The 12,478-nt window shown below is 38.6% G+C and overlaps 1 protein-coding gene across 2 annotated transcripts in view; it reads left to right on the forward strand.

Moving 5' to 3' along the window:
- The first annotated feature begins 1,928 nt into the window (after positions 1-1,928).
- Positions 1,929-12,478, forward strand: part of UGGT2 (UDP-glucose glycoprotein glucosyltransferase 2) — a 173,411-nt gene continuing 162,861 nt past the window's right edge. The window contains exons 1-2 of one of the 2 annotated variants that reach the window (XM_049701168.1): positions 1,929-2,159; positions 9,289-9,371. In XM_049701168.1, the coding sequence (XP_049557125.1) occupies positions 2,008-2,159; positions 9,289-9,371 (235 nt within the window). In that variant the 5' untranslated portion in view covers positions 1,929-2,007. The remainder of the gene's footprint in view (positions 2,160-9,288; positions 9,372-12,478) is intronic. The other variant, XM_004273651.4, reaches the window with a different exon arrangement.

Genomic DNA, 12,478 nt, shown 5'->3' on the forward strand with positions numbered 1-12,478 from the left:
TATACGTTTTAGTAGTGTCCTTTAATAGTGTATTGCATGTGACTTTTTAAATGGCAAATCAACCCATCAGATATGCTGACATTTAAAACATTCACTGCTAATAGTTTATTTCCTTCATCCCACAAGCTCAGTCAAAAATTCACTCCAAAAATAAGTGGAAATGAGGAGTTAATTAAAGTACATACCTGTGAAGGATTCATAATATGTTCTTTCTTATGCTCTATGCATAGAAATGAAGCTCCTTACTCATCTGCATTAGATCGCTGCCTACCAATCCATAAAACAAGGGCTCTTCAATATTTATTGAGCCTCAGTAACGTACTGTGCTAGGTACTGCAAGGGATGCTAAAAATGAATAAGGCATGAGCCCTCAGGGAATATATCATCTCTAGTAGAATAAATAAGCACTGTGTTCAAATTCTAAAGTGAGAATTATAAGTGGTTTATGACAGTTAAAATCAAGAGCTTATGGGAATTTAAAGGAGGGATAGATCATACCAAGTGGGAGCCATCAGGAAAGGAAGGCTAACCTCAGGAAGTGAGACCTGAGTAGAATTTCCAGAGCAAGGTCTTCCAAGAAAAGGTATATACTTACTAAGCAAATGAGGGGAAAAGAAAAAGTGTAGTGGTCATGTTTCAGCAACTTGGAGAGACCCAGATTCCCTACAGAGCAAGGGAGTCATGGGGGAAAAAAAGGAATAGATCAGTGCATCCCCTAAACTAGTTTCCCCGCCTGCTGCGTCTCTTTACCATATATTTTAATATTTACAATAAATTTCCTCTCTTCTGAATAGAAAAAGAATCATTCCTGACTAGCAGCCAGAATCTTGAGGCTTCACCACTGTCCAGTTAAATAAAACTGAGTATTTTGAGTTGATGAGTCATATGTACTGGAAAACCAGTTAACTCTGTTCCAAGGTTTTGTTTTTGAACCTGATGAGTTTTCGGGTCAGACAGTCCTTGGATGAAATCGAGACCCAATCACAGCTGTGTCATTTTGGCTGATAATGACAAAAACAACTATCACTTTTCTACGCATTTTCACCTGTAACCTTCTAAAACAGCTCTTCTCAAAACTTTAAGGAGCAAAGCTATCACGTGGGGTGCCTGTTAATCTAGGGGCTTGGAGTCAGTGGGGCTGGGGTGGGGCTTGAGATTCTGCATTTCTAATAAGCTCCCCGGTGATGCTGAAGCTTCTGGTCTGTGGACCACTTTTGAGAACAAAGGCTAAAAGCATAATTCCCAGCCAGCAGTATCAGCATCACCTGGGAACTTGATGGATGTGAAATGCAAAATATCAGCCCCCACACCAAACCTACTTAATCAGAAACACCGGGATGAGGCCCAGCATCCTGGGTTTTAACAAGCCCTCCAGGTGATGTCACTGGTTTTCGCATACTCGAAGCACCTGGGGGGAAGGGCGGATTAAATACTATTGATGCCTGAATCTCACCCCCAGATATTGCCCTGTAATTGGTGCGTGGTGTGGTCTCGGCATAGGACTTTTTAAAAGATCTACCAGGTGACTCGAATATGCAATAAAATTTGAGAATCCCACGAGGTAGGTATTTGAACTTGATAGGCCTTTTTCCGGCCGGGCAATGTGGATAATAACCACGCTGGTTCGTGCCTTCGCTTCCAGATTTTGCCATCTCCAGCCAGCCTTAGTCGGCCAAAATCCCACTTCAGTCTCCTGGCCGCGTGCCCCAGAGCCTCTGTCCGAGAACCGGAGGTCCCAGTTGTGGACCCGCCGGAGCATCAGCCACACTCCGCATTCCGGCGCCGCCCGCACCTACGTGGCTCAGGGCTCAGTCCTCTGCGGCTCAAGGGACTGCGCCAGAGCGCTCGGCGCATGCGCTCGGCCCAAGCCAGGCCCCGGTCCGAGTAACGGACTCGGGCTCCCTCCACCGGAAGTGGGCGGCCGCGCTGCGGGAGGAGCCGGGGGTAGCTTAGTCGCTGTGGGCTGTGGGCGCCGGGTCCGGGGGGTCGCGCTTCCTTCTCCGCGCCATGGCGAAGGCCGGCGACGTGGTGCGGCTGCTCCTAGGCTCCACCGCACTCTGGCTCTCGCTGCTCGGCGCGCGGACCGCCTCCGCGTCCAAGGCGGTGACTGCCAACTTGGCCGCGAAGTGGCCGGAGACCCCGCTGCTGCTGGAGGCCAGGTGAGTGCGGGCCGGACCGTCTGCCGAGCCGGCGCGGAGGGAGGGTCCGGGGGGTCCGGGACGCACCGGCGTCCGGAACTCCGACGGCGCCTGGGACGCCGTCTCTTAGCCCGCCGGCAGTCAGCTTCTTGCACCGCCGCTGGTGCTTTGACCCCCAGAGCATCACCTCCTCCCCTGCTACCCTGTGCGTCGCACTCACTTGCAGTTTCTTTCCCCCGCCTTCGTACTTTGCCTCATCCACGGGTTTTAAAACTTTGTTTAATTCGTTTGGATTTTCTTAGCGTTTACGAAAGAGGAAAGGAAGAATGGGAGGTAGACTGTGGCGTTAATGCAAGCTCTTCAATTGATGTAGGCAGTTCTTTTTAGGAACCGGTATTTGAAGCATCTGGTTTCAAGATGATAACATTCGGTCAGCTCCTAGGCTTCCTGCGGAGAAGACAGCTTCGCAAAGCCATTACTTCTTTCTGAATCTCATTCACTGGGTTTAGTGCATAAGGTTTCATTTATTGTGGAGAAACAAAACTTGGAGCTATTGAATTTTGCTCTTAGTATTCCAGGAGTTAAACAAAATTTGAAAGTTTTTTCTTTTTTTAACCGGCATGAAGTTTTAATGCCGGTTGCATTTGTAGTTCACCAAAGCAACAGCTTTTGGTTCTAAAAAGAGTCTTTGTCGCCCTACGTGACATTACATGTGTAAGATATTGATACTAAAACAGATTTTTAAATTGAGCTATAATTGATGTAGCGTATTAGTTTCAGGTGTACAACATAATGATCTGATGTATTTACATGTTGTGAAATTATCACCACGTAAGTCCAGTTAACGTCTGTCACCACACGTAGTTACAAAAGTTTCTTTTCTTGTGATGAGAACTTTTAAGATCTTTCTTGGCAGCTTTGCAATCTACAGGACAGTATTAAAACTATAGTCATCATGCTGTACATTACATCCCCATGACCTATTTATTTTGTAGCAGAAAATTTGTGCTGTTTGACCACCTTCACCCATTTCACCTGCATTCCGGCTTCTGGCACCCAATCTGTTCTCTGTATATGAGCTCATTTGTTTATTGTTTTTGTGTGTGTTTTAAGATTTCATAGGGTATTTGCTCTGTCTCTTATTTCACTGAGCAAAATGCCCTCAGGTCCGTCCGCGTTCTCACAAATAGCAGGATTTCCTTTCTTATGGCTGAATGATATTCGTGTGTGTGTACCACATTTTTTGTATTCATTCATCATTCAGTGGATTCTTAGGTTGTTTCCATATCTTGGCCATTGTAAATAATGCTGCACTGAACATAGGAGTGCTTACATTTTTTCCAGTCATAGTGTTTTCACTTCCTTTGCATAAATACCCAGAAGTGGAATTGCTGGATCATGTGATAGTTGCTTTTAAAAATTTTTGACGAACCTCCATACTATTTTCCATAGTGGCTGCACCAGTTTACATTCCCCACAACAGTAAACAAGGGTTCCTTTTTCTCCACATCCTCTCCAACACTTGTTATCTCTTGTCTTTTGTTTTTTTTTTTTTGTGGTACGCGGGCCTCTCAATGTTGTGGCCTCTCCCGTTGCGGAGCACAGCCTCCGGACGCACAGGCTCTGCGGCCATGGCTTACGGACCCAGCCGCTCCCCGGCATGTGGGATCTTCCCAGACCGGGGCACGAACTCATGTCCCCTGCATCGGCAGACGGACTCTCAACCACTGCGCCACCAGGGAAGCCCTATCTCTTGTCTTTTTGATAATAGCCCTATTCTGACAGGTGTGAGGTGATATCTCACTGTGGTTTTGATTTGCATATTTCTGATGATTAGTGATGTTGAGCACATTTTCATGTACCTGTTAGCATTTGTATGTCTTCTTTAGAAAAATGTCTATTCAAATTCTGTCCAGTTTTTAATTGGACTGTTTTTTTTTCCTATTGAGTTGTATGAGTTCTTTACGTATTTTGATTATTAACCCCTTATCAGATATATGATGTTCAGATATTTTCTCCCATTCAGTAGTTGCTTTTTCATCTTGTTAATGATTTCCTTTGCTGTGCAGAGGCTTTTTAGTTTGATATAGTCCCACTTGTTTATTTTTGCATTTGTTGTCTTTGGTTTTGGTGTGAAATACAAAAAAATCATCTCCAAGAGTGATGTCAAGGAGCTACTGCCTATGTTTTCTTCTAGGAGTTTTATGGTTTCAGGTCTTATGTTCAAGTCTTTCTATTTTGAGTTACTTTTTGTGTATGGTGTAAGATAGTGGTCTAGTTTCATTCTTTTCCACATGGCTATCTGGTTTTCCCAAAAGCATTTATTGAAGAGACTGTCCTTTCCCCGTTGTATATTCTTGGCTCCTTCATCGTAAATTTCCCTGTTGTATATTCTTGGCTCCTTCATCATAAATTAATTGACCATATATGCATGGATTTGTTTCTGGGCTCTCTCTTCTGTCCCATTGATCTATGTGTGCCAATACCATACTGTTTTCATTGTATAGCTTTGTAATATAGTTTGAAGTCAAGGAGCATTTAGCTCTAGCTTTTCTTAAGATTATTTTGAATTTGGGGGTCTTTGTGGTTCCATGCAAATTTTAGGATTGTTTGTTCTATATCTGTGAAAAATGGCATTGAAATTTTGATAGGGGTTGTGTTGACCCTGGATATTGCTTCGCATTGTATGGAGACTTTAACAATATTCTTCCAATCCATGGACATAGAATATCTTTCCATTTATTTGTCTTGTCTTCATTTATTTGTGTTCAATTTCTTTCATCATTGTCTTATAATTTTCAGTGTACAGGTCTTTCACTGCCTTGGTTAAATTTATTCCTAGGTATTTTTTTGATGCAATTGTAAACAGAATTGTTTTTTAAATTTCTCTTTCTGATAGTTCATTATTAGTGTATAGAAACCCAACAGGTTTTTGTATACTGATTTTTGTATCCAGTAACTTTACTGAATTCATATATTCTCACAGTTTTTTTTTTGGCGGAGTCTTTAGGGTTTTCTATATATAATGTCATGTCATCTGAAAATAGTGACAGTTTGGTTTCTTCCTTTCTGATTTGGATGCCTTTAATTTCTTTTTCTTGCCTAATTGCTCTGCCTAAGACTTTAAGTACTAAACTGAACAAAAGTGGTGAGAGTGGGCATTCTTGTCTTTTTCCTGATCTTGTGCCTGACTATGATTTTACCTGTGGGCTTGTTGTATATGACCTTTATTATGTTGAGGTACATTTCCTTTATACCCACTTAGAGTTTTTACTCTTAATGAATGTTGAAATTCTTCAAATGCTTTTTGTTTTTGCATCTATTGAGCTGATCATATGATTTTTATCCTTAATTTGTTAATGTGGTGTTTCACATTTATTGATTTGTGGGTGTTGAACCATCCTTGCATCCCTGGAATAACTTGATTATGGTGTATGATCCTTTTAATATATTACTGTATTCAGTTTGTTAATATTTTGTTGAGGATTTTTGCATTTATGTTCATCAGGAATATTGACCTGTAATTTTCTTGTGGTGTCCTTTTCTGGTTTTGGTATAAGGATGATGTTGGTCTTGTAAAACGAGTTTGGGAGTGTTCCTTCCTCTTCTCTTTTTGGAAGAGTGTGAGGATTGGTATTAATTCTACTTTAAATGTTTGGTAGAATTCACCAATGAAGCTGTCTGGTTCTGGACTTTTATTTGTTGGGAAGCTTTTGATTACTGATTCAATCTCCTTATTAGTAATAAATCTGTTTGGATTTTTCTGTTTTATGGGTCAGTCTTGATACTTTGTATATTTCTAGGAGTTTATTAATTTCTTCTAGGCTGCCTAATTTGTTGATGTATAATTGTTCATAGTAGTCTCTTATGATCCATTGTACTTCTGTGGTATCAGATGTAATAAAACAGTTTTTATTAAATAAACTATTCTAGTTTAAAATATGTCCCCTTCCTCTACCTTTTCGCCAGTTTCTCCCATAGCTTGCATGGATCTGATCTCATACTCAGTTCCAAATTGGTCTAACTTCTCCCAGTATTAGGCTGATAGTTGCAGTGTTTCAATTTCTGCTTGCCTCAGGAGTCTTAGAACTGGAACTCCTGTAGGATGCTCTTTAAGGCTCTTCACAATCTAGCCACACTCTGATGTACCAACCCCATTACTTTTAGTGGGTTGAATGGTGGCTCCCAAAAAGATATGTCCGTATCCTAACCCCTGGAACCTGTGAATGTTACCTTATTTGGAAAAAGTATCTTTGCTGATGTAATTAAGTTAAGGGTCTTGAGACAAGATTGTTATGGATCTGGATGGGTGCTAAGTCCAATTTCCTTATAAGATAAAGAAGAGGAGAAGACACATACAAGGAGGAGGAGGACATATGAATAGAGACAGAGATTGGATTGGTGTAGCCACAAGCCAAGGAACACCTTAAGCCTCCAGAAGCTGGAAGAGGCAAGGAAAGGTTCTCCCCTAGAGCCCTTGGAGGGAGTGTAACCTTACCAATACCTTGATTTTGGACTTTTCCAGAACTGTGAGACAGTTTCTGTTGCTTTAAGTCACCAGATTTTTGGTAATTTATTACAGCAGCAGTAGGAAACTAATTTGATTTTGTACCTTGAAGTGGGGATACTGCTGTAATACCTAAATACCTAAAAATGTAGAAATACCTGTTGAATCTGGAAGGAGCTGGAAGAGTTTGGAGAAACGTAGAAAAAGCCTAGATTGCCTTGAAGAGACTGTTGGCATAAATACGGACATTAAAGGCGATTCTGTTAAGGACTTAGAAGAAAGCGTGAAGCATGATAGGAAAAAGCTTCTGTCGTCTTAGAGAATACTTACATGATTATGAATAAAATGTTGGTAGAAATATGAACATTAAAGGCACTTTTGGCAAGGGCTTAGAAGGAACTGAGGGATGTGTTATTGGAAATAAAGAGAGATGACCCTTGTTATATAGGCAGAAATCTAGCTGAATTAGATTGTACAGTTGTGTGGGAAGCAGAACATGTAAGCGATGAACTTGGATAGTTAAGAGGATTTCCAAGCAAAGTGTTAAAGGATTTTCAAGCAAAGTATCATCTGGTTTCTCCTTGTTGCTGTAAAATGCAAGAAGAAAGAGAGAAATTGAAAAAGGAACTGTGAAAGAAAAAGGAAGCAGCCTTTGGTAATTTGGGAGGCTCTCAGCCTATCCAGATTGCAAAGGTTGCTAAAATTAGGAAACTCGGTGTTGGGAATGCATGCTCTGTAAAGAAGGCCAAATGTGTGGCTGGATATCTTTTGTTGTATAGATTAGGTGTGCGACTTGTGGATCCACTCAGCTATCTCAGCAGATGCCAGGAATAAAGAGGGGCTTATCCAGGAGAAGGATCTGGGGAGGATCCTTGTGTAATGGCATGACCCTGGTGAGATACGTAGAAGAACCCCAAGGATTTTGATTGTTGCATCAATAGAAACACTGCCTGCTTGGATCAAAAGGGACAGAGACAGGATGAAATGAGAGAAGGCTGCCAGACTTCCAAAATTCTATAGGCAGGAAGTTGGCTGATAGAACTACATGGCTGCAAATGTGTGCTACACTTCAAGAAAAAGGGAGAATGACACTGAGGGCAAAGCCATGGCAGGCAGCACAGAGGGTGGAGCAATAAGCCACGGAGAGTTATGCTCAAGTCTTAAAAACCTAACAGAATCTTGTGCTGCAATTCGAACTTGCTTGGGATTGATGACTCCTCTACTCTCTACTTTCTCCCTTTTGGAATTGGAATATCTGTCTTTGGGATTTGGAACACCTATCTCACCACTGCATTTTGGAAGCATATAATTTTTTAGTTCTACAGATCCACGTGTGGAGAAGAATTTTGCCTCTGGATGGATCGTACAGGGCCTCACTCATACATAGTTTAGATAATTCACATGATGATATTTACTCATATGTATAAATTCTGCCATATGGAAGAAGTCTTTTCCCTGTGAATGCACAATAAATGAGCATGTCAGTAGTTGTTTGGTCAAGTCAGTTAGGGAATAAGTGTTGCGCTCTACTTTTCTCAAGGTTTTGTACCATCCCTGTCCTTTTCAGGTCACATCCTATTTAGTGTTCCCCATAGTTTCCTCTGCTTTTAGCCTATTTGTTTGTTTGTTTCAATGCCATTGAGTTGGACACCATTAATAGCAAGAGTTGCCTTGAAGTTGCTTATTGCTTTAAAATCCCTATGTCTGTCCTGTTTATGTTGATGAATTAATCAGTTTTTCTCCTTTTCACCTCCTTTTCCCCCTTTAGTGGCCATCTCAGACTCACAAGAATTTATCACTCTGCGTGTGTCTAGATGTCCTCAATACTTCCCGTTTATATTAAGCATCAGTTTAGGTTTACTGAGGCTAAAAAGAAAGATAAGGTGGGCAGTAACAAAGTCTGTACTGTCTGTTTGGTGGTTGTGTCTCTTCTGGTTTAAATAGTTAAATCTACTTGTTTTAGTTGTCTTGCACTTTGTTTCATACAGGACTGAATAATCTTTCACTTATTCCATTATTTCCAAAAGGCTTTATATTGCTTTGGCTATTTTTTTTTATTACTTACACTCTGTGGATAAATGGAAGTTTCTTTGGGCTTCAAGACCAAAGACCTAATGCAATACACCAATTTTCTGTTAATTTTTTGATTAAGATATTTTCTGTTTTAAATAATAAAAATATTGTCTACACAAATATGTAGCTAAATGAAAATAATCGATAATAGGACTTTTAAAAAATGTTTATAAAACCAGGTTTTGGTTGTGAAAAATAGGCAGTCTATTTTTTAACTTTTTACTTTTATATAACACTCTCTTTATTGCCGTTAAATTATACTTCTCAGTGGCATTTCACATGAAGACACAAAATAAATTATCCATTTTTTAGCTGTAGCTAATAAAGAGGAAAAGCCAAAAGTAATTCCTCATGTAGTCTTTTCCAGTCATGATTATATGCTTGTAGTTAAGAATGATACCTCAGGGAAGAATCATCAATTTGTTCTCTTTTTGCATTATAGTAAATGGAAATCAGTGACTTTTATTTGAGGAGGTTTTTGTTTTTACCAGAAGTTGTAATTTGGCTCTAAAATATAGTATTGAAACCATTTTTTATTTCCATCGATTAACTGATTATTTTTTTTAATAGTGAATTTATGGCAGAAGAAAGTAATGAAAAATTTTGGCAGTTTTTGGAAACTGTACAAGAATTAGCAATTTATAAACAAACAGGTAGGTGATGTACATATTTCAACTTTCAAGATATGTATCAATATTTATGTGCCTATATTAGATATGTTTATTGTTTTTTGTTGTTTATTGTTTTTAATGGTAAAGTTTAAGTGTAAATGCTTAATTGGGTTAGTAAGTCTGAATATTAAATTTGAAAAAATGTTTTACTGGAAACTATTCCAAGCATCCATTTCCAAAAATATAAGGCTCTAATACTTTGTTATACAAAAACTCATATGATTAGCAGTGTTTGGATATTTCATTATAATCAAGCAGGAATAGAAATTGTTGAATTATGGTTTTCTTTTTACCTAGATTTCTTTGAAATAGTATTAGTTTTGCATCTAGTAATACTAAAATTTTTTTGCCAGAATATGTTTACTCCTGAACTCTTAGAGAGATTTTTAGTACTTGCTCTTATTGAGTTAGGTAACCTGTGTGCTTTCATTTCATTATTTAGAAAATGGACTTAGTTATTCCTACTTTTTTCTAATATATATGAGAGTATATATCTATGCATACATACATATATTCTTAGAATGAACTAATGTTTATTAATGTGTTTCTTAAGGAAGATCAGATGCTGAAATTAGGTTTTCACGGCAGAGGCTAAAAGGTTAATTGCTAATTATTATAAAGAAAGGTTAAAGAAAAAGGTTAGTTTCCTATCTCTACAGAGAATAGAATAAATGATATTAACATGGAATCTCTCAAGAGGCGATTCTTTAGCCTTTTAACTTAGAGAAAACTTCTTACTACGGTGATTAAATAGTTTATGATTTTATTCCTCAGTGTAAATGTAAGATGAACAATGGTTTTGAATGTTTTAAGTGTTCATTTACTAGAGCCTGTTTGGCTTAAGTGGCTTTGAAGTTCAACAGTTTTATGATTTTATGAGATAGGTTTAAGATAAAGGGAGCAGACATGACTTTAATGATATTTTAAACTGCAATATTTCTAAAAAACAAGTAATTTGCTCTTTGAAAAAACTTTTACTAAAAAGTTTCATTATTCATTAATCATGATTTGAGTCACGAGAGACAGTATGCACTGCTTTAGATACTGAGAATACAAAGATGAATAAATGTGATCTGTGTTCTCCAGACCTTATAATATGATAGAGACAGCAGAACAGCTACATGTATTATTAGGTGATCAGAACTTTAATGGGGAGGGATAGGTATAACCCGGACGTGCGTTAAGAGGCACCCGTCAGTATTTCAGAGAGAGCAGGACAGCCTTTTCAGTGGTGAATGCTGGAGTGGAGTTTTGGATGATAGGATTTAACGAGGTCGTAGGGAAAGGAGACGGGCAGAAGACACCACAGGAATAGATTACGTGGAGAAACTGTGACCACTTAGGAGTCTACTTGGAAAGCAATGGGTGATTGTTGTTCGTTGGTTTTGTATTTGTCCTGGTGATTTTACTTTTGGTATTTGAGGTAAAAATAAGCTAGATTAATATGTCAGGTTTTCATGAGAGTTAAAAGATCCAACACCAGATTTCCTGGCTCTCACCTAAAATCCTGACTGTACCTTTCCCAAACCTGTTGTTCTCAGTACATGCTTTATGGCCTTATTTGGTGCCATTTTCATTGCAGAAGCAATCTTGAAAATTACTCTTATAAATTTTGAACCCTTTAAGTTCAAATTTGTCAGCATATTTTATACCTAAATAAAACAGCATGTCTGGACAAACTGGTGGCAGATCATCAACAAGTTGGAATATAAGCTCAGGAGTACCTGAACTCTACTTTAAGCATAGGAGGTGTATGTGTTTCAGGGTTGAACCTAAAATGAAGTGTATTAAATAAGAACTACTAACACAAAACTATAATTCTGTTGAACCTGTTCATAATGGTGAGAGCCAAATGCATATTGCTGCCTCAATGCTGACCTTGTTAGGTGTAGGAAGAAACGGTATATATGAGGAATTAAATATGACACAAGCTATCAGATTTTACTGAATTTGTTTTCAAGGCATTATCCTAGAGGAAACATTTAGAATCCTTAGTTACTTGTAATTTTCTAGGTTGTTGAATCTCCATGAGACCCTCTAAATTCTCTCCACTGAAAAATAATTTCAGTGATGTCCTTGCCTAAAAAAATTGTAAAAGTTGAACATTAACTCTTTGAATTCAGGTGCTAGTTTTCCTGCCATTTCGTGAGGACAGTTTACATTATGGGCCAGCATATTCAGACCTTTTAAACATTGAATTGCCTGTTTTTAAATCATTTTGTATGGGTCTGCCACAGAGTTATATATTTATTGATGTCTCAAGATTCGAGTGGCATGATATTAGCTAACCTTTGTAGTTTTGTGTGGTGAATCAGAAATATCAAGCAAGGTTTATCTGACTCCAGAGCCCCTATTTATTTCCCCTTCTCCATGTTCTCAGCATATTAAAATCTCATTCTCAAAGTCCTTCAAGATTTTAATGGTTTCTACACAAGTAAAGTTGCTCGTATATTTTAATGGAAAGATTTTTAGAAAATGCTATGACATTTCTAACTCAGTCACTTATAATTGAGAACCAGGTTTGGGGTAGGAAGATTGCCATCTGGACGTGTCACATTTGAAATGCTTGTGGAATATCCAAGTGAGGATATCCAGTAAGCTGATGTAAGTGAGAGATTTAGGTGAAAAAAAAAAAATCCAAGCTAAAAGGTAGAATTTGGGGGTTATCAACATCAAGAAGGTAATTGCAGTTATAGGGAAAAGAGATAGAATGAGAAGAAAATAAAGAACACCAGTATTTAAGAGATAACCAGAGGAATAACCTGCAATAGAGACTAGGGAGCACCAGTGGAGGTGGGTGAAAACCTAGAAAGTGTGATGTCATGAAAGCCAGTGGAATATTAAGTGCTACGTGATAGACATTATCAAATACTAAAGAAGAACCAAGTAATATAAATACTAAGATTTAACAAAAGAAAAATTAGTGGTGACTTTGAGAGCACTTTTACTGGTATAGTAATAAAAACTACAGTAGGTTGAGGAAGTAGAGGTAACTATTGTTACGTCTTTAAGATTGACTATAGAGCAAATAAGGTGAATCAGTACGTGATTCATCATGTACTGCTGCCGCTTTTTTTTTTTTAAAGATG

This window comes from Orcinus orca, chromosome 18 (assembly GCF_937001465.1).
Source record: "Orcinus orca chromosome 18, mOrcOrc1.1, whole genome shotgun sequence".
NCBI lineage: Eukaryota > Metazoa > Chordata > Mammalia > Artiodactyla > Delphinidae > Orcinus > Orcinus orca.